Source organism: Syngnathoides biaculeatus, chromosome 17 (assembly GCF_019802595.1).
Source record: "Syngnathoides biaculeatus isolate LvHL_M chromosome 17, ASM1980259v1, whole genome shotgun sequence".
Classification (NCBI taxonomy): Eukaryota; Metazoa; Chordata; class Actinopteri; order Syngnathiformes; family Syngnathidae; genus Syngnathoides; species Syngnathoides biaculeatus.
Window position 1 is genome coordinate 5,377,016 of NC_084656.1, and position 21,073 is coordinate 5,398,088.

Genomic DNA, 21,073 nt, shown 5'->3' on the forward strand with positions numbered 1-21,073 from the left:
CTTAAACGCTGGAAAGATTGTGCCACGTTTTTAAGACCAAACGGCATCCTCAGAAACTCGAACAGTCCAAACGGAGTGATTACAGCTGTCTTGGGAACGTCTGAGGGGTGCACAGGAACCTGGTGATACCCGCGCACCAGGTGGACCTTGGAGAACAGGTTTTTGCCCGCCAGATGGGCTGAGAAGTCCTGAATGTGTAGAACAGGGTAGCAGTCGGGCAAAGTGGCGTCGTTAAGGCGGTGGTAGTCACCACACGGTCGCCACCCGCCACTCGGTTTAGGGACGATGTGTAGCGGTGAGCCCCACAGGCTATCCGAGCGGCGGACGATGCCCAGGCGCTCCATGTTGGCAAACTCGGACTTAGCGACTGCTAGCTTCTCGGGGTCAAGCCGTCGGGCCCTCGCGTGAATCGGGGGGCCCTTGGTCTCAATGTGGTGCTCGACCCCATGTTTAGTCGTGGCAGAGGAGAAAGTGGGCCGTGTCAAGCCAGGGAACTCACCAAGGAGGAGCTGATACTTGGTGCCGTCCGAGAGCAAACTGGAGAGACCGCCATAAGTCGCCTCATTGCGGACGCAGGCGACCGTGGAGAAAGTCAGTGCATCCATCAGACGGCCCCTCTTAACATCCACCAGCAGCCCGTGGGCACAAAAAAAATCAGCGCCGAGGAGAGGGAATGAGACATCAGCAGTGACAAAGTCCCATGTGAAGCGCTGACTCCCGAAACATAAGTCCTCAGTCCTCATGCCATCAGAGCGGATAGGGGAGCCATTAGCGGACAGTAGGGGTGGCCCATGAGTCCCGCCAGCAGCGTCCTGCGCAGTGGCCGTCAGGACGCTCCTCTGGGCGCCGGTGTCGCAAAGGAATTTGCGCCCGGAAAGGTTGTCCTTGACGAACAGCAGCCGGCTCTTCGTGCCCACGCTCACGGCCGCTGCGAAGCGTGGGCTTTGGCGTTTCCCGACGCGTCGTAGTTGCAAGGGGCGTGGCACCTCTTTGCTTTCGCACCGAAACGGGCATGGAAGTAGCACAAGCCTGTGCCAGCACGGCCGTCGGTGGCGATGGGGGCCCTGCTGGATGCCACCCCCGCGCCCGGAGGCGAGTAACTGCGCATATATGTCGCGCCCAGCGTCTCAGGGGAGAAGCGCTGGGTGGCCAGGAAGAAACGGTCGGCCTCCTCGGCCAGGGCCCGGGGCTCAGTGACAGTACTAATAGCGAGCGCCGTCGGAACATGTGGTGGCATGTGCCTGAGAAACAGTTCCATGAAAATGAAATTGGGCTCTTCCGTGCCCAGCAGGTTTAGCATCATTTCCATGAGTTCGGAAGGTTTGCTGTCCCCCAGTCCATTAATAGCCAACAGACGTCGGGCACGTTGCGGCCTTGAAAGCTCAAAAACCTTGAGCTCCCGAGTGCTGAGACAATGTGGTAGTAACGCGTGGAATCATCTGAGATCCCGCAGAGGGCGAACTGAGCCTCCGTCTGCGCGAACCACGCTGCCCTGGACGTCTCCCAAAACTCCGGCAATTTGAGGATGGCGGTTGCCATGTTCGTTTGAGTCTCGAAAACGCCGGGACTGACGTCGGGGTCACCAGTGTAGCGCCAGAGTAAAGGAGTCGGAGGCGGAGTGTCGGACACAGGAACAAAACTCGTTTTATTGTTCGACATCAAAACACTACTCCCATAACGACGGGAACTCTTTTAACCTTTTACTCTGGAAGCGCAACAACAAAAACAGTCCGTGCGGAACCCCGCACCCCAACTCGAGGTCCCACGGGTGAATTATGTAAACACTACACTTTCCTCTGACACTAATTTCAAGATGGCTACCTCGTTTTCCGAACATCTATTGAACTTCCGTAGAGCCATCCTGCGAAACAAATACTCGTAAACGAATCATGTGCGGTGGAGGGAAAGGGGGAAGCAAATTTAATTTAAAAATGGGAGCTTGATCCTGGCTCTAACCACTGATCTAAAAAAAAAAAAGACTGGATGGTTCATTGGCCACCAAAACTGAAGTCGCCATCCGCCATCTTGATACTCCCAAAATAACCTTGCCGACTTATGCAGCGACAGTTTCGTGGCTGTGAGAAAACATTCCACAGTTAAATTAGAAAGATTTACTTTGACACTGTTAAAGTTTGTTTGTAATTTTTTAAAATTTTCTGATGAGCTTAATTCACTTGAACAACGTTTTGTTTACGGTTATTGTTGTTCACTGTTCACGCTCTGCTTCACCTTTATAAGATTTTCGTGAAAAAGCCATGTAAATATTTTCCCAAACTTCATCAGTGGATAATGGAGAAAACACATTTTCTGTGAAATTTTTTATGCATTTCATAATAGAGAACTCTGCAAATTGAATTAGATTTTCAAATGTGAGGAAACAAGTTAAAAATTTCTGTCTGAAATAGGACGTTGCAGAGACAACAATGAACGATGCATTTAGCATGTATTTTCCACTTGCGAGTTGTTATTTCCAAAAAATATATCCAACTGATTGACTTAAAATTTAATATTTTTATTACAAAAAATGCTTAGTTTTTTTGCTATGTTATGTTTGCTTCACAGCGTATTTTGGGAAAATTTAACATGTCATGGAAATCAGGCCCTGGGTAATATGAAAAGTTTCTTGGTCGTCACTGTGTTATATGTCTTTCCTTTGCATTAGCCTTCCTTGACTTACCAAGTCGAATTAAAAATCCTTCATGTTACCAGAACTGAAAAAATGTCAACCTCACACGACCAGTTTTAATTCTTCATGCCAAACTTTGAGAAAAAACCCCACCATAATCCAACATGCAAACTATGTCCTCCACATGTTTTGATGCCGGACAGTGGCTTCAACCAATCGACACCACTCGATGTTTTTGCGCTACCCAGCCTTTTTTTTCCGTATCATGTAGTAAAACCGATGAGACAGCGACAACAACGTCACGTCAGCGCGCAGCCCGGATAGTAAAAATTTTGTGTCATCTCAGATGAACGCATATATATATATGTGTGGCACAATTTTTACGCCGGATGCCCTTCCTGATGCAACCCTTCTCAGCAATCACAAATACAAATTTCCAAAATCAACTCCAGTATTCAAATTATTCTTATTTGAAGTCAAAGACTATTTCAAGTCTCTTAAATTAATTAATAATAATCATTACTGATATTCTTTCAGAACTAATTGAAACTGAGCAACAATAATTTATGTCTTGATATTTTATTGGTTTTAATTTCATTTTTATTTATTTTCTCTTATTGTATTGATATTTGCTATGAGTGGATTGGATTTTTGTATATTATTCTGTTCTTTGTTCAATGTTTAATTAAACAAAAAACTAAACAAACCAAAGCCATAGATATGTGCACTACAGTACTAGTAAAAGCTTTGCCTTGATAAGCGCAGTGCCCAGTCATCGCTTCCTTTTACTTGCATTGACGTACATTTTTTGGGCTCCAAAAGATTCATCTTGTAGTTTTCTCAGATTTTGACACGGAATGGTTTATTACAAGTAGTAGACATACAGTTATGATACTGAGTACTTTTATAACATTTTGAGCGTTGAAGACAAGTCCCTCATTGATGGCTTCAACTAGTCTGAGGATTTCAAAGGATTTCAGTGACATCACTGAGGCATTTTTTAGAGGTCATATGTCATCCCTATAAACATTCTAAAATATATATTGTAATGAAAAATACATACAACAGTATTCACTTTAATGTCTATACGAAAAAAAAAAAAAAAGCCTCAGCCGGTGTGGCTCATTTGCGGTGCCGTCGTGGCTTATAATGGAGTCGAGCTGTGCTGGTTTAGGGGGTTGTTCATAGACACCATAGTACATCATGAACAACACCGTCGAGCCGGGGCGTTTTACTGCGCGCACGTGGCTGAGTGAGACATTGTCGGCTGGGTTCTTCAGAGCTGCCGCAGTCCGCGAGCCCGAAGCACAGCGTTCACCGGCGAAGCGATGCAGCAGCCCGACGCCGTCCGAAGTGCACATCGACATATTTCGTAAGCGGATCTTTTGTTACGTTATGAAAGACCGATTATGTGGTCCGCCACAAACTATTATTTTTTTTAGTAGCTGTATACACACCTACCTGTCATTTGGAACCCACAAAGCACTCGTCCTCTGCACCCGTGCAATTCATTTTTCACAATGAACCGGGTCTCTTGCAAACTTATGAAGGGTAAATCCATCCTCCCGAGTGTTCAAGCAATGTCCAGCAATGCAACGAGCCGGCATTTTGGCTAACACGAAGAAACAACGAGCTACCTTCCCACGGAGGTAAAACTAATGGAAACAAAGGAGTCCACTTGGGGGCACTTCTGTCCTTTATGTCACTTCCTGCTTTTTCTCGAAAACAAATCCCTCGAGAGGATTTTCATGGCGGGAGTCACAAAAAGCTGTGTATGTCAAAATCATGTTTTGTGGTGAAAAAACGCATGGGGCCATATTGGCTGCCATTTTTTCCATTAATAACATACTAAAAATCATCCATTTCATGACAGTGACCCTTTAAATAAATGACCCTTCCAATATTCCAAGCCACTTGATATGATGCAAGCATTTGTCTTTGGATGTTCCATCATTAAAAAAAAAAAATGACTGCTGACCTGTGACTGCAAAGTTTAGTCCCTTTTAGAAATTCTACATCAATGTTATCGTGGATTGAGTTGAAGTGAAAATTTGAAGCTGTGAAATGTGATAGACTTCTGACAGAGACGGAGAGTGGTTGCTGTTCCGCTCAACAACAACAAAATATGAGCTCTCCCAATCTGGTAAAATGCCATTTTTTCCTGACATTTTTGAGAGCGAAATTTATAAATTATCTTCTCCAAAGATCACCATCTGACTGGGAAACTTCAAACAATTTCCATTCAATGCGTAGAGATGAAAGTGGACTTTCATGAAAATTCCTGAAAAGACAAATGCGAGCACTAGCGGGTCCGGGGGCATGCCCCCCCTTGAAATTTTTGAAAAAATGGATGGCTGTGGTGCATTCTGGCAATATATGTGAACATAATTCAAAAATTGAAAGTAAAATTTCTAACTCCTGACCCCCCCCCCAAAAAAATTGGGCAGAAGTTACCCAAGGGCCAAACCCAGGTTTTTTTGCCCCCCATCCCCCTATCACTGGATAGCACAAAATCACATTTGTCATTAAAATATGCTTAAAATATGCCCTCTTATCTCAAGACAAATGAATTAAGTGAACTATTCAGTAAAAAGACATCTAAAATTGTCCTTTTCCCCACATTATACATGTGATAGTATAGATATAGAATATACATGAAAATATATCCTAGAATTTCTACACCGTACAGCAAAACATGTTAAAGAAGTTGATCTGTAGTAATTACTATTAACGCTTAAGTCTCAAATTTGTTACGTCGCGTTGTACTGATACACTTGACCACATTGCTCACTATCTTAGATATAGATCTAGTAATAGTACAATCAGTTCCCTTTCATATTTTGATACACACAGTCACATTTGAAACATGTACAGGTGTGGTCAGTCATGCTTGCAGATAAAGTTGCGGGTGTGATTAGGGATGGATTTAAAATAACTTACTAGATTAATATAACATAAGTGTAAATTAGATATAAAATAAACAAATACATAACTAAAACAGAAAACTATAATTTAAAACTCAGAAATCATAATTTCCAATTTTAACTATTAGTAGAACATGATATAAAATGGTATTTAAAAAGGTTCATCAATGATCAATAAATTGATCTGCCAAACTTGATCTGATGACAAGTTAAATGCACTGGCCTGTCAAGGAATAAACACGAACGGTCTATACTCGCAATGTTTTGAAAATGCTTTACTTCAGTTTAGTTTACTTCAACATGATCGGCGTTCGTGGCAACAAGCTAGCGATACATTGTAACAAACATTCCTGTCCGAAATCGTGACGTATTGTTGTGGGGTGGGGGCATGCACAACAGGACTGCCGTAAATAGGAGGTCGGCTTGCTAGAACGCGCCTTTATCTGCATGCGCTCCATGTATTGGCCACACCTTATTCAAGCGACGAGGTGGATGATAGTCTGTTTTGTTTTGTTTTATTTTTACGCCGTCACACTGCCTTGCAATCGACGCAAAGACCACCCCTGCCTGGTGTAACTGAATTTCCTTTGACATGGCTCATGATGTTGATGACTTTTGACGTAAATGCACTTGCATTACGTGAAGCTGTTCTGAACATGCGCTTTTGTACGTGCTCCGTACATGCTCAGTACGGTTCACTTGTATTTCCTGTTTCCGGGTGAAAACCGATTGTTTTGTAGCAGGCTCGTTTAGTTAACAACGTTTATGAAATAAACATGCAAATTAATGTCAAGACCACACATAATAAGCGACGTCTTGAGAGAATGCGAGGGGAGGGGCGTTACTGTTACTAGTGTTAGTGCCTCAACATAGCTACACTCATGAAAGCAAAACAACGAACTCAAACACGTTCGTTCAATGTTGTCAACTCATATCCGGATTAATTTTAGGCAATTTTTCCTCAATTTTCTGGAGCAATTTTCATGAAAATTGAAAAATCCGGAATTCCGGTAAAAACCGGAGGACATTCATCACTGAATGCGAAAGCCAGTTTTGCGAAAATATCGTGCTAACCTTTCTTGCTGTGTGTGTGCCCATGGTCAGGACACGCAGGTGAGACGTCTTCTCCGTGATGAGCTTATCCTGCCCGAGTTTAACTCTCTTCTCTCGTTGCACAGCTGAGCTAGGTGGTGGGAACACGAAAACCACTCTTCCCTGGTCACCATCACGTTTTTTTTCCTTCTCACCCTCCCACTGCACATGTCTGCGCAGTGCTATCTCACTCACACGGTGATGCACAACAGACACTGAGCTTGGTCACAATACCCATAACAACCGTAATGAACTCAAGCAAAGTATTTACACACAGACAGAACTTCGATATGCTTTTGTGCCTTCACGAGCCGCATGAAAGGAAAGAGCCATATGCGTTTTGAGAGCCGTGGGTTGGCCACGCCTGCCTTAAGACCTTGACTTTGGCATTGGTCGCCTGTTTGTGCCAATCCAACGTAACTGCTATTGACGTTTGACTCTTGTTCACCAATCAAATGATATAAAGCAATCACATGACAGCACATCTTGTGTTGAGCATGGGAGGCATAGATATGAACATGATATGCTAGCTGGCTAATCGGCGTGCAACAGCCCGCAATATTTTACATTTCAGTAATATTTGGGGTATTGGCCAACTCAATTAAAGGGCTACTGACACCTTTTTTGTATGTTTTTAATTTAAAAAAAAGGAGGGGGGGTGGAATGGACCCATCCGTTTTGTCACCACACGTCATGTTGTCGTCGTTTATTAATTTTTGCATCTCCCGCCATGAAAATCCTCTCGAGGCGTTTGTGTTGGAGAAGAACCAGGAAGTGCCATTTTTTCGGAGTAGCGGGGTCGAGAGTTTATATTGGTTCATACCTATTGTACTGGCGAAAAATTCATTATATATTTCATCGTGTTAGCCAAAATGCCAGCTGTTCGTATTGCGGGATTTTGCTCGAACACTTGGGAGCGTGGATTCACTCTTCACACTTTTCCAAAACACCCGGTTTGTTGTGAAAAATGGAATACACCGGTGCAAAGGACGAGAGCTTTGTGGGTTCTAAATGACAGGTAGGTGTGTATAAAGCTATTAATAAAAATAATAGTTGTGGGGGACTAATTTGTCTCACAGTTATTAGCATATGTTATATGTGAATTTAGAATAGATCCCCTTGGTCAAACCGGCAACATACAAGCACTTGTATTATGTTTAAGACAATTTAATTACACACACAAAAACGATAAAATAGAAGTAGAAAAACAATTTAGTAGCGTGTAACATGAGCTAACTAGCTAACTAGATGTATTGTCACCAAACTCAAACAACTTCTCAGAAAGCAGCAATAATAGAAAGCTCATTCGGCGTCCGACGACGTAATCCTTCTCTCAGAAGATAACAAAAGATCTGCGTCATAGCGTTCGTATCTGTGTACTTGCCCGATAGCAGCAGGATGGATAAAAAAAAATCCGTCCATGTCCGACGATGTAATACTTCTCTCACAACATAACAAATGATCCGCGTCATATCGTTCCTATCTGTTATGGTCCTGCCGGTCCAGCCCTGGCTGGGCGGGTCCCAGCACACCGGCGCTGATTAGGAGGCACACACCTGTGCCTCATTCTCGTTGATTAACCCCTGTATTTATAGGACCCAGGGGACGACTGGTCTTCGCCAGATCATCGCAACTCATGCCCCGTTCTTGCACTCCCGTATTCTTGATCGTGAACCCTGGTGTACCAACCTCCGCCTGTCCTCCAACCGACCCCATAAGCTTGACGTCTTTGATACTCCTGCTTTCTCTGATCGATCTCCCGTGTACCGATCCCTGCCTGCCCGCTGACCTGCTCTCTACGCCCGACGTCCTGACTACCGCTGCTCCACTTGACTGTCTGCCTGATCCTTGACTTTGGACCGAACAAACTTTTCCCAAACTGCCTGTGTCTCCGGAGGCCTTCATTTGGGTCCTCCTCCATACCGATTGGTTGTGACGGTATCCGTGTACTTACCTAATAGCAGCAGGATGAATAAAAAGATCCGTCCGTGTCTGACGACGTAATCCTTCTCTCAGAACGTGACAAAAGAGCCGCGCCATATCACGGGTCGCCGCAGTTATCCACCGTTTCACCCAATGCGGAAGTGGGTCAGACTGGGAGGCTGGCTGGCCCGTGCTGTCACACCACTAGTGGGGAGGAGATCCACATATCATCTAAATATGGCTCAAAACAATAGGGTGATATTGCCCCGGTCACTTCACTCGATTGTGAGATGTTCTCTTCTTTGAAAAGAGCTTCCATGTCAGATGGGGCGTCAGAAAAATCGGGACAATCTCTGTTGTTCGTCTCCCATAGCAGGTACCACTACGTGTTTTTAATGGCGACTGTCCCAGTGTGACATCTGCAAATGACGTCGCAGGCTATATGGCTGCCACTGGGCTGTCGAGTGAGACTTCCGCAACTTTGCGCATGAATAACACACTCTCCGCTCATTTTTTTTCTGTATAGACATTGAAGTGAATAATATTATACGTAGTTTTCATCACATCTATTTTAAAGTGGATATATGGATGTCAGTAGCCCTTCAAATGTGCATGCGCACACGCACGCAGCATTATCAGAATTTGCACATCCACTTTTTAGGTTTTGATGTTCATGCTGATGAAAAAAAAAATCAGAAGTTACTCAGCATTTATTCAGTCCTTGAGTAGTTTATTTGTTTGGTACTCAAGTCATTTTTTTTAGGTCTACTTTTTACTTCTACAGGAGTCATTATTTTCAAGGAACATTACTCATACTTGAGTACAATATTTAGCTATGCTACCCAGCTCTGAAGATTATTCCCAGTCGTCGTGATTGTGTGACATTGTGTGCAACTGCATGCAGCACAATGTGTTGGCGGTCACGTAATTTCGTTTTTCTTGTCGTCAACACGTGTGGAAAGTGCTGACACATTTTGCCCACACTTAACCTTGTTGCCACAGGCATGCAGCTCAAAATGTGCATGCTGTATTTCCCCATGTTCGTATCTATGGATAGAAAGCACACTCTCATCAATGGTATTATCCATATTTGTAGTTCAACATATAGTATATGTATAAAAAAATTAAATGGTAATGCATTTAATTTTAGTGCATTTCATGTTATTCAAGGATACATTACAAGTTAAAAAAAAACAGTTTTAAAATGGACATGCACCTACGCTGAAAATTTCAGACCCCTCCATGATTTTTAAGTGGGAGAACTTGCAATAAAGCAGGGTGTTCAAATACTTACTTTCCTCACTGTACATGTGCCATCTTCACTTTTACAACTTCGCTAAATAAATCTTCAATATCATAGTGATCATATAATAATCAGCATTTGCAATATGTTCAACCTTTATAATGGTTCCTATAACATCCAGAGTTCAAACAAAAAAAAAGACAACGCGGTTTAAAAGATAAAACAAAAAGTCAAAACAATCTCCACGTAAATGTTTTCAAGTACAGTTTCATATATTTGGATGTGAAGTCCAGTTAATTTGCGAGTCCAGCTATATGGATAAGAGATGTTCACTAACAAGAAAATGAAACAAATGTATTTTCACAACATTTTTAACTATGCTCAGAAAATTTATGCAATGAATAGTTAAAAAATAAACCAAGTGTCTTGTATTACATCTTTATTGAAGATTGCTACATCGGTCAATGTAGGCATCACACCTTTTGCCCAAATTCCATTAATCCATCATTGGAGCTGGATTTTAGGCCAATCGCCTTCAGAGGAAAGGTAGTCTACTCTGAGGAATGATCAGCAGTCAATCACAGGGCAAACATCGAGACAACCATTCACACTCACTGTCATACCGTCACTTGAGTGGGAACTCACAAGTCAGACGGATGAATAAGTGGCTTTACCCCAAATTCCTTGGGAAATAATCATGAGCAACAATTTTAGTCAGATTATGAAAGTTCAAACGCTGCGTAGTAAAAGAAACTGAGAGACATGATTCACAAGTCCAACCAGCCTACTTTAGACAAGTGTTCATTGTTTTGCAATGCCAATGTTTTCAATGAGCTTCATCTATGGTTTACATAAACATATTGTACTGGCATTAAACATTCTAGGGTGCTGATGACAGTTTGGCCTTTAAGTATGTCAGGACATGGATAAACAGTGTAAATATTATGTCCTCAAAAATGCTATTTGGAGGGGGGGGGGCACGAAATTTTTTTGATTTGGTCTTCAAACGAGCATCAGAGGTTGTTTTTTCGTGCTCATTTTTTAAAATTTCCGCTCCAGTGACCTCACTTGTAGCAGTCATACTAAGATTTCTTACTATGGCTTGCAATTACAGTACTGCGTTAATAAATGTGGCCGATAAGATTTAGAAATGTTTTTTTATGTATTCATATTGTATAACTTAATACAGGCCTTACCTAATAAAATAGATCTAACAAAATAATCATCTGGAAAAGGTTGTGGTGGAAACATTTGCACAAAATGAAATGTAAAAGTGCTACTTTCAAAAGATTCTCATGACAGTCAAACTGATTCACAGTTTTATTTTACGTTTTAAGTTGCCAAAGGGAGAGTTTAAAGTTACTGTATGGTAGCTTGGCGGCACAGTAGTGGAACAGCTGTAGAGCGTTGGCCTCACAGTTCTGACGACCTGGGTTCAAATCCTGCTCCCTCCTGTGTGGAGTTTGCATGTTCTCCCCGTGCCTGCGTGGGTTTTCTCCGGGCATCGGGTTTCCTCCCACTTCCCAAAAACATGCAACATTAATTGGACACTCTAAATTGCCCCTTGGTGTGATTGTGAGTGTGACTGTTTTCTGTCTCCCTGTGCCCTGCGATTGGCTGGCAACCAGTAAGCGTGTATCCTGCCTCCTGCTTGTTTAGTTAGGATTGGCTACAGCACTCCCGCGAGCCTCCTGAGGATAAGCAGCTCAGAAAATGAATGGATGCATGGTATCTTTACAATTAAAAAAAAAAGACCAAGCTTTACAATTTGGATGGTTTACAATAACACGTCTTCTGTTTCCTTGCTGGGTACTGTGAGTTTTTTTTTCATATCAACAGATTTTGCCATCCCAGATACATTATTTTGTATTCCTAAAATAATCAAGCAGATGTCTGTCAGATGTTCTTTGTGTTCAAGTGCAGAGAAAATTCTTTCACTGGAGGCATGAGATAAAACAACAGTAACTCCTTTGTGTTCATCCTGGACATTTGAATCTGCCTTCCAATCTCTTGACTGTTTTGTCGTTAGAGAACGAGTCGTTCATATGAAGGGACTTTTGCATTTATGTACTGAATGGAATAATTGATGAACACTTGTTCCTATCTCAGTTCAGTTGAGCGAAGATGCGAGGTTGTGCCACACAGGATCAGGCCGAGCACACCTCGTAGAAATGTCTTGTCATTAGTTAATTTGTTCTCCCTCTTAGGAACTGTTTTCTATAGCGCAGTTCAAAGATGGCAGGGTGAGGGAGAAACAGCATTGTGGTACTGTACTGTTTGGAAAGAGAGCGGATGGAAAATAAACAAGTGTACCTTTTCCCTTGCTTCACTCGGCAATGTTTAATGCATTTAATGTTTTTACTGCGCATGCGCATCCCCAGTTATTTGGCCATCATAGACAAACAAAAGTTGCCTTAAAATTGAACTTAAAACAATGCTGCAAAACAAGCAGCAGATCTTGGCAAATTTTTAAAAAGTCAGTTTGACTGTATCATGTAGACTACGAGCAGATGCAATATTAGTCCGAGTTTGAGTTGGAGCAGGACTTGGACAGTCGCTCCAGTGAGCGCAGGTCTGCGGTCAGAGAACGCACCATGCGTTTTGACCTGACTTTTACCTTCCGCGCAGCTTGGAGGGCGTCGTCAAGAGAGCGTTGCGAAACAACGCATGGCGAGGGTCCCAGCCTCTCTTCCTCGTTGTTATTGTTGACCTTTGAAGTAGAACTTGTCTTGTTGGTGCACATGTGGGGGGGTTGAGGTTGGAGATAAAAGCTTCAAAAAATATATAGATCACAAAACAGGAATAAAAATCAAACAGTGTGGCAGCTCTAACAAATAATTGGGTAAACTGGTATGATGTGTGGGTTTCAGGGCAGGCAATCCTTACAGCAATGGTGTAGGACACAATGACGATCTGCTGGGAGACTCTGGTTTGCAGTTGGAGATCCTAGGTGTGTTTGAGTCTCTGCAACGGTCTGTGAAACAGAGCAGATGAGACACTGCCAGTTAGATTTTGAGAAGTGCAACTATTTCTATGGTGCATATACTATACTGTATTCTAATGTGTCAAGCAGACCAGGAAAAGCTCATCCATGGTTTTATCTCAAGTAGACTTGACTATTGTAATGATCTTCTGACTGGACTCCCCAACAGGCATGTGATTTAACTGAAAAATAGCCGGGTGTCAAGCGTGATCAAAGGATGCTCACCAATTTTAATGTGCAAGTTTAGTAAATTGTACTATGGATGAATTATATCTAGTACATCTATAAATAAATGCTATTCTCTTTTCAAAATGTACACATTATGATCATTCATTATTTAGGTGCATACCTTTACGCCCCAAAATTACAAATTCAATACAAATTCAACCAAGTAAACTACTAGAAGTGAAACTAAATTGAATTCAGATTTGCATCATGGCATGCAAATGTGCTTTCATAACGTGTACAACAATTATTAACGTCATGTTTCGTTATCAGTAAATAATACAGATATTTTTACAAGTAATTGCTTCTGAACTCTCACCTTGTTATTGGCTACCCTGTCTGCAACTGGGGTTGCTCGTTTCGGTGGATCTTGCCTCTCAATACCAGGAGTAGTGGACGTAAACAAGAGATGAAGTCACTAAGGTTTGTTGGCCTTGGGTTGACATCCGAATGTACCAGCTATGGAAAAGTTCATTTTCTTTGCTTCCAGTTGTTTGACGTGTTTTTGTCATTTCGTGTGAACTTCCAATGCCTTGAAACCTCGCTTAACAGAGTGGTAACTTCCTTCTTTCCAACTGTATCGACGATTTCTCGTTCTATCCAATCCCCTCGGAACTTATTTTTGACATATCGATCAATTTCTTTTACTCGAGAGGCGTCTTTCCTCTCGAACACTGCCATCGCGTTCACTTGCAAATGGCCCCATACACTGCCTCGTATACAACAAGCGTTTTCATTGGTCAGGAGGAACACATATGACCAATCAACAAACGTGTATCAAATTTTCCACCTTGCTTGCAAAACTCGGATCGGAAAATGAACGCGTGTGGATTCTGGCACAAAAAAAAGACCATGATGGAAAAATCACATGCCTGCCCAAAAAGAGCATTAAACAGCTGGATCTCATTCAGAATTGAGTGAGTGGTTTGATCTACCGCCTGCCCGTATGGGCCTGTGAGGCTGCACATACAGTACAATGTGTTTTATCATTTTAAGGAAACTATAAAATAAGTGACTGTTAAGGGTTGCTACAGAGAGAGGGTATGGGTGAGAAATACAGTACAAGTGTGAACGTATTCAAAGGCTCAGCTCGCTAATTGAATTTAGTGTTTCCAGTGTGGTTCATACATCGCTGGAATACATTTTCATGACAGACACTGCAAGCTTTGCTATTCGCTATTGGTGTCTTTAAGCTCAGCCCATAAATTATTCTTGCTCTCTCGAATTAATACAGGAAGTAAATGGTTGCTAATTGTACTTTTTTTGACCATGTGGCCTGCTCACCTTGCTCATTCCTTGTCTTGGTATCAGAATGTCCACAGCGATGACAATGATGACAATGACAGGAACACAACTGGGTTGCCTCTTGATTGCCACCAACTGGTTCTGTTGGTTAAAAACAACTAGAATGAAGATCGACTCAAAGTATATCTGCAGATTATGGAAGACAAAAGGGTTCTCCTTCAGGATGCTGCTTACTTTCTGAAGACCATTTGTGATGTGACAAACACTGAGAACAAGGAGGAACTCCCCTTGTCTTGCCATCATTGTCATTTGCACACTCAGCATGATCCCTTGCTGCAAAATATAGCATCCGATGTATCTTCACAATTGTAATAATGAACTGTTCACCTAGCTTGGATATCAGTTATTATAAAGTTATTCTTATTCATGTGCTGGACTTGCGCACTTGAGTGTACAGGTTGACTGTCAGCAGCTGCAATAGATGTTTGAGTGGATCTTGTCACCAGAAGTCTGTGAGCAGAATTTTCATCCTCTGTTGCAGTTGCTGAAAAATTGAAATCACCCAATATGTACAGAATCTAATGATAAATGGTCCAGTGTTTTAGTACATATAAAGAGGATCTTGGTGTAAACGTTCTGGAATGAAGATAGATAAACGTACATGTGTCGGGCTGTGTTTGTCTTTTGTGAATCAATCTTTTTCTGGTTGTGTGTCTCACCACCTTCTCCACCTCATCCCCATCAAATGTCCATTTCTTTCTGTTGTTTCCACCTATATCAAGCAATTGCTCTCCAGACCTAAGCAACAAATGGACAACACGTTGATGTTGATTTCCAGAAGGACACAACTACAAGCACAATATACAGTATTGGCAGTCATTAGTTTATCAATGCTACAAACACAATTCCAATGAAGTTGGAACATTGTTAAACACACAAAAAAATACAATGATTTGCAAATCATGCTTAACTCATATTTAATTGAATACACAACAAAGACACGGTATTTAATGTTCAAACTGATAAACTTGAAATGGTTTTGGAAATAATCACAAACTTATAATTTTATGGCTGGAACAAGTTCCAAAAAATAGGGGACAAGGTCATGTTTACCACTGAGTTAGATCACCTTTTCTTTTAACAACATTCAATAAATGTTTGGGAACTGAGAAAACTAATTGTTGGAAGTTTTTCAGGTAGAATTCTTTCCAATTCTTGCTTGATGAACAGCTTTAGCTGTTTAAAAGTGCCGGGTCTCTATTGTTGTATTTTCCTTGGGAGAGAGATCTGGACGGCAGGCAGGCAACTCAACGACCTGCAGTCTTTTACTACGGTGCTACGCTGTTGTAACACATGCAGAATGTGGTCTGTCATTGTGTTGCTGAAATTAGCAGGGACGTCCATGAAAAAGACACTGCTTGGATGGCAGGATTTGTTCCTCCAAAACCTGTATCTCCCTTTCAGCATTAAACGTTACCCATGCCATTGGCCATTGACACAACCCATACCATCACAGATACTGGGTTTTGAACTTCATGTTTAACAGTATAAATGGTTTCCTCTTTGGCCTGGAGGACGTGATGGCCACAATTTCAAAAAATTCTTTGAAATGTGGACTTTTTTGTCGACAGCACTCTTTTGCATCAGTCTATCTTTGATGAACTTGGGCCCAGAGAACCTGGTGGCATTTCTGGGTGTTGTTGATAAATGGCTTTTGCTTTTGCATAGTAAGAGTTTTAAGATATACTTACCGATGTCGCGTGAACTGTATTTACTGACTTAATTTTGGAACGAGTTGCAGCCATAAAATTCCAAGTTAATGATGATTTGATAAAAACAAAAACATTTATTGGTATGAACATTAAATCTTTGTCGTGTACATGCTTTCTTGCAAGAGTTTTAAACTTAAAAGGAAATTCCGGTGGTTTGGATCAACAATGTATCCAATAGGTCATGTAATATGTACTGCATCTTGACAATGTAATGTTAATCCTCTTATTTAATGGTGTTTTGAGAAGATTTTTATCGACAATTCTGAATTTTCAAGGGCGCTGCCATTTTGGTCAATCACATGACCTACGATTGTGGATCTGACGTATGAGGTGCCACACCAAAGGCTCGATTACGTGGGACACCATTATGCCCAGAGCTGATTTCTCGTATTTATCCTCATCTGATGAAGAAATAGCAGTATCGGTTGATCGGGAAGACGGAGGAATACTTCCATACAGATTTGAACCTGTGGCTGTAAATAATGTTGAATATTTGGATGGTACTTCGGATGGGAATGACGCGGAGTCTGACGAGCGAGGGATATGTAGTGTGAACTTACCTGTGGACATTGGGGTTTATACCTAAAGGAAATAAACTCACCTAAGAAGATGTGAAGTTCTGTGGTGAGCCAACTTGCCTTTAGCAAAATTATTTACAATGTATGGCTCTTGAGGGATTGTCAATGGACTTTCCCTAATGTGCTCTGGCAAACTGGGCTTGCTGGCCCCACTTTGATCACTATGAAGAACACAAGTTCACAGTCAGAGCTAGTAGAAGTACAATAATAGGACGTTTTTTTTTTTTTAGATCTTCTTTGCACTGAAATTCACATACAGGGGTCCAAAAATAAAAGCCCGGGAAATGTAACTGGTGTACTGTGGAAACACTCAAGACAAGACCAAACATCAACACAGCTGTAAACCTCAACACACTTCAAATACACACACCTTAATATCAGTAGGAAGTGCCCTTGGGGTCCTGATTAGAATCAGTCATTATGAAAACATCGCTGATTATTATACTAGATCAAACTCTCAGGTCTTATTCTAAATGGCCAAATATTTTCACATATCAGTACAGCTCTTTGCTTGTATTTGCTTCAATATCAATGACCTTTAATTGGATGAACTTTATTTTGGCTTGGCCTACACACTTCTTTTCTCACAACACTGTATGTTGTACTAAATTTAGAATTAAAATTCCATGGTTATTTGAGATCCATGAGAATATTGAATATTGTGCATGTGTCCTAATCATTGTCGACTTAACTTTCACCATGAGGGTAAACATAAGTAGTGTGTCTCGCTTGCTTTGCTAACTCAACTCTGGTGGTGAGCGGGTCGTAAGGACGCTGTCATCATAAACGTCGGTTGACTGTCTGCGTAAATACGTATCTGAATCAAATGCAGCCAGTCACTCCTCACTCATCAGATCACATTTCAAAATGTCACAAACTGAATACTGTAGTTGTTATATTGTACTTTCAATTCGGGTTGTATTTAAAAATAAAATTGTGCACAACACAGAATGTCTGTGCGCAGAGACTACATCAACAGTGCGCAATTGCGCACACGCGCAGCTTAGAGGGAACATTGCTCAAAGGTGAGGCAGGATGAAACCTACAGGCATTTCATCCTTTAGGAGAACTTGCACAATTAATGGCTAAAAAATACGTAATTGCCCCACTGTAAGGTATTGTCAATAAAAAATTACAAGACACGTGTATGGTATGAATTTAAACAGACTCATTTTATCCTTGTGATTTGGAAGAAGATCAGACCACATTTTATGATAATTGTAAATAAAATGTAAGATGTAAGACGTAAGAAATTACAAAGGGGAAACATGCCTCCCACTATATATTACTTAATACCATAAATATGAAGTTCAATTGAAAATACCAAATTTTTGGGGTGAAGTGGGAATATCTCAGGGGCACCTTACGGTTATATTGACTTGCATAATGCACATGTGTTATTCCACACCATGCCATGCAGGGGGAAAGACAGATTACCTTTTCTTGTGTAACCCTACACACCCATTATAAGCCGGCCCTGAAATAAAATACATGAAATAATGCTTGCACTCACTGAAGAAAAGATGTGTCAGCATCGCATGACCCGGGACGATTGATACTCTGCCAATAAAATGGTTACAAAAGTCCTGTGCGCAATTTTTTGGAGGGATGCTTTGTTTGCGTAGCCATTGTTGGGATGGTGAATCACATACTTACTTGCAAGTCGTCAATTGAGTGGACTTGAGAGAGGGTTTTAGAGAGTCACCATGGTGATGACGCATATCAGAGGAGGAGGAGCTTGGGGAGGAACAGGGAAGGGTTTCTTCATACTGGTCACTTTGTACATGTTCTGACACAATATGGGCTAAAGACACAAAAGGCATCAGGTTAAATACACAACAAAGGATCAAATTTAAGGAAGTCCTGTTGGGTATTTCATGGTTCAAGTGACATGAAGTTACTAACTTGCAAACTCACTGGTTTCACTGTCAGTCCCAAGTGAATCTGTCTGACTGACCCACTGCCTTTGTTTGCATTCCCCCTGATCCGATCTCCTTGTAGCTTGTTTGAAATATTCGCTGGGCTCCATTGATGTGCGCTTGTGTGACTGTAAGGAGTCACAAGTTTGTGGCGAAGTTTGGCTTGTCTGAGGCTTGACTAAGCTTGCTTTTGCAGGCCTTTGAACACTGGTGAATCGCGACACAAATGAGAACGGACAAAAAAAGACAGTAGAAAAGAAATGAATTCAATAGAAGCTTTGCCATTGCCAAGTGTACAACAGAACTGCACATTAACAAGAAATGGTGAACATGTTTTAAAAGACAACTGATGGAAACACAATCTGAAAATTAACAAATGCTTCGGGTCTGCATCACGGATGGGTAAATCACCTGAGGAGAGATTTATGGTGTGGCAAAGTCCACACAGCATCTGTTCTGCGCTGCAGAGAGGTAAGGCTTAACCTACTCACCTCTTTGAGGCTCTCTGGTGGAAAGAGCAGGGAGCTGAAGTCCAAATCTGATGACTGTACTCGGAAGCAACAAAACCACTGTCTGTTCCTGGAGAAATGATCCCGTCCTGCTCAACACAACACTCATCATTTAACTATTATACATAAAATACCACTTTATTGTACAGAACAAGAATGATTGGAATTTTAATTCAGTAGGTCACTGCTGACCTGAGAAAGCACTCTCCTAATGCCAGTGAGAGTTTTGGTGAGTCTCTTCTCCTCTTGATATGTTTCTCCCAGACTGCTCTGACTGCTGCTGTAGGACTTCCTAACTTCCTTCCTCCTCCTAATATTAGGAGCGCGAGTGAGGCACACAGTTGAACTCCTGTAAAATAACATAACATTAAGCAATAGACAAAACTTAACATAAACAACACATATAATGTGACCGCTTACTGATTCACATCTGTGGCTTGTTCTGCACATGTTTTCTTGAAGTCACAACAGTTTACGGTGAGGATGGGAGCTTTTTTCTGGGTCACCTCTACTGGATCAAGCAGTAAAGGTGTGCATTGATGCTGGAAGGCGGGACAAATCTCTGGTTATACAGTGTACATTTACTACAGAAACACTAAACACCCCATTAGGTACAACTTCACAACATCTGATCTAAGAGCTGTATTGGAAACAAAACTGCATTTGAAAAGATAATGACACTCAGTTTTGGTTAAAACTGAAAGAGAGGTAGTAATGTAAAAGATATTATTTTATGGGTTTAGGCTAAAGCTTCAGTATTAAACCTCATTAGATTATGCTCACGTAAAATACAAAAGTAATTAAAAGTACCAAATAAGCCACTTTATGTCCATTCAGGATCAAATGAAATGATGTAAAAGGCCAATTGAAAAACAAAGAGTATTTCAATTTAAGTGAATAATTTAAATATGCCACTCAGCTCCTAGCAATATGTGCTGTGGAAAAAAATCAAAGCTTGTGACCACAATGTACGTAGATACATGATGAGTACACTCAAATGGAGCCAGCTAGCCACCCTCCTTTAGAATATCCCCACTCACTTTTATTCTCACTAACATCCTCTCTTTAGCAACCTACATGTACTTCTTCCTTAACTATTCATCTATCTTTTTATGCTTTAAGAAATGAGATAAAGTAAATTATCCTGAATACACACCATCAAATGCCTATAAAGGCTTGGTGTTCAGGGTGGTTCAAATCATCTTTAACTCTACGATTGACTGAGGAGGTGTGGGCATTTTAGTTGATGTTACCTCGAAGTGAGACTTGTCGGATGGAGAAGATTTTTGGGCTTCAAGACTCAGAGAATGAGCAGAAACATCGAGGGCCCTCTGATCCACCCTCTCTTTCAGCTCATCCATATGCCGCCCACACTGGTAAATTAACTCCTCCAGCTCTCTAAAACAGAGGCAACACAAAAATCTAATAATTGACACTACGCACTGTTTGTATTCAAAATGGAATGCAGTTCTCCTACCGGTTGGGGTCGAAGTGGCTGTGCTCTGCCCCTTCCTGCTGAAGGACTTTGTGTTCTTTCTTGGCTGACAGGTAGCCCATTTCCAAAGAGTCCAGTGCTTGATAAAGTTGGGCAAGACCCTAGAGAGCAGTGTTAGTGTATGTGTGAATAAGTGGTAGCCAGCATTCCTTCTGAAGGATTCATAATAGTTGGGTTTACCTTCACCAACTGGAAAGGCGTTTTACTCTTCAGCAAGTCCTCAAAATCTTGTAGCTTAATGATTTAAAAAAAAAATTATACTTAAATGACGCACTCACATATTCGTCACATCCCAAATGAGAAGTTGACAACCTGATGGAGGAACTTGTCCGCCTGTACATAGAGTGTAGTTGCCACCTTCAGACTACTTTGGCAGTCTGAGCTCTTTGGAATGGAGGCAGATAAACATAGATCCGACGAAGCTCCTGTTTATTACGCATACACGCAGAGGAACAAATACATTATTAGATGTAGTTTCTGATTCAATCTATACTTGTGTTGCATGCCATGTTTATTTTTATTATTTTTCAGCAAAGAAA

The 21,073-nt window shown here is 41.5% G+C and overlaps 1 protein-coding gene across 19 annotated transcripts in view; it reads right to left on the reverse strand.

Moving 5' to 3' along the window:
- The window catches only part of akna (AT-hook transcription factor), a 46,841-nt gene that overhangs the window by 6,404 nt on the left and 19,364 nt on the right, over positions 1–21,073 (reverse strand). For 11 of the 19 annotated variants that reach the window (XM_061800983.1, XM_061800984.1, XM_061800974.1 and 8 more), the window contains 16 exons: positions 20,847–20,959; positions 20,715–20,768; positions 20,517–20,635; positions 20,293–20,437; positions 19,460–19,581; positions 19,232–19,388; positions 19,022–19,128; positions 18,517–18,737; positions 18,268–18,415; positions 16,635–16,772; positions 14,923–15,059; positions 14,707–14,805; positions 14,496–14,594; positions 14,301–14,402; positions 12,695–12,782; positions 12,426–12,579 (listed from right to left, as the gene is read on the reverse strand). In XM_061800983.1, coding sequence (XP_061656967.1) covers positions 12,426–12,579; positions 12,695–12,782; positions 14,301–14,402; positions 14,496–14,594; positions 14,707–14,805; positions 14,923–15,059; positions 16,635–16,772; positions 18,268–18,415; positions 18,517–18,737; positions 19,022–19,128; positions 19,232–19,388; positions 19,460–19,581; positions 20,293–20,437; positions 20,517–20,635; positions 20,715–20,768; positions 20,847–20,959 — 2,003 coding nt within the window. Of the gene's footprint in view, positions 1–8,696; positions 8,770–9,336; positions 9,613–9,655; positions 12,580–12,694; positions 12,783–14,300; positions 14,403–14,495; positions 14,595–14,706; positions 14,806–14,922; positions 15,060–16,634; positions 16,773–18,267; positions 18,416–18,516; positions 18,738–19,021; positions 19,129–19,231; positions 19,389–19,459; positions 19,582–20,292; positions 20,438–20,516; positions 20,636–20,714; positions 20,769–20,846; positions 20,960–21,073 lie in introns of those variants that run through there. The other 8 variants (XM_061800978.1, XM_061800977.1, XM_061800975.1 and 5 more) reach the window with 8 other exon arrangements.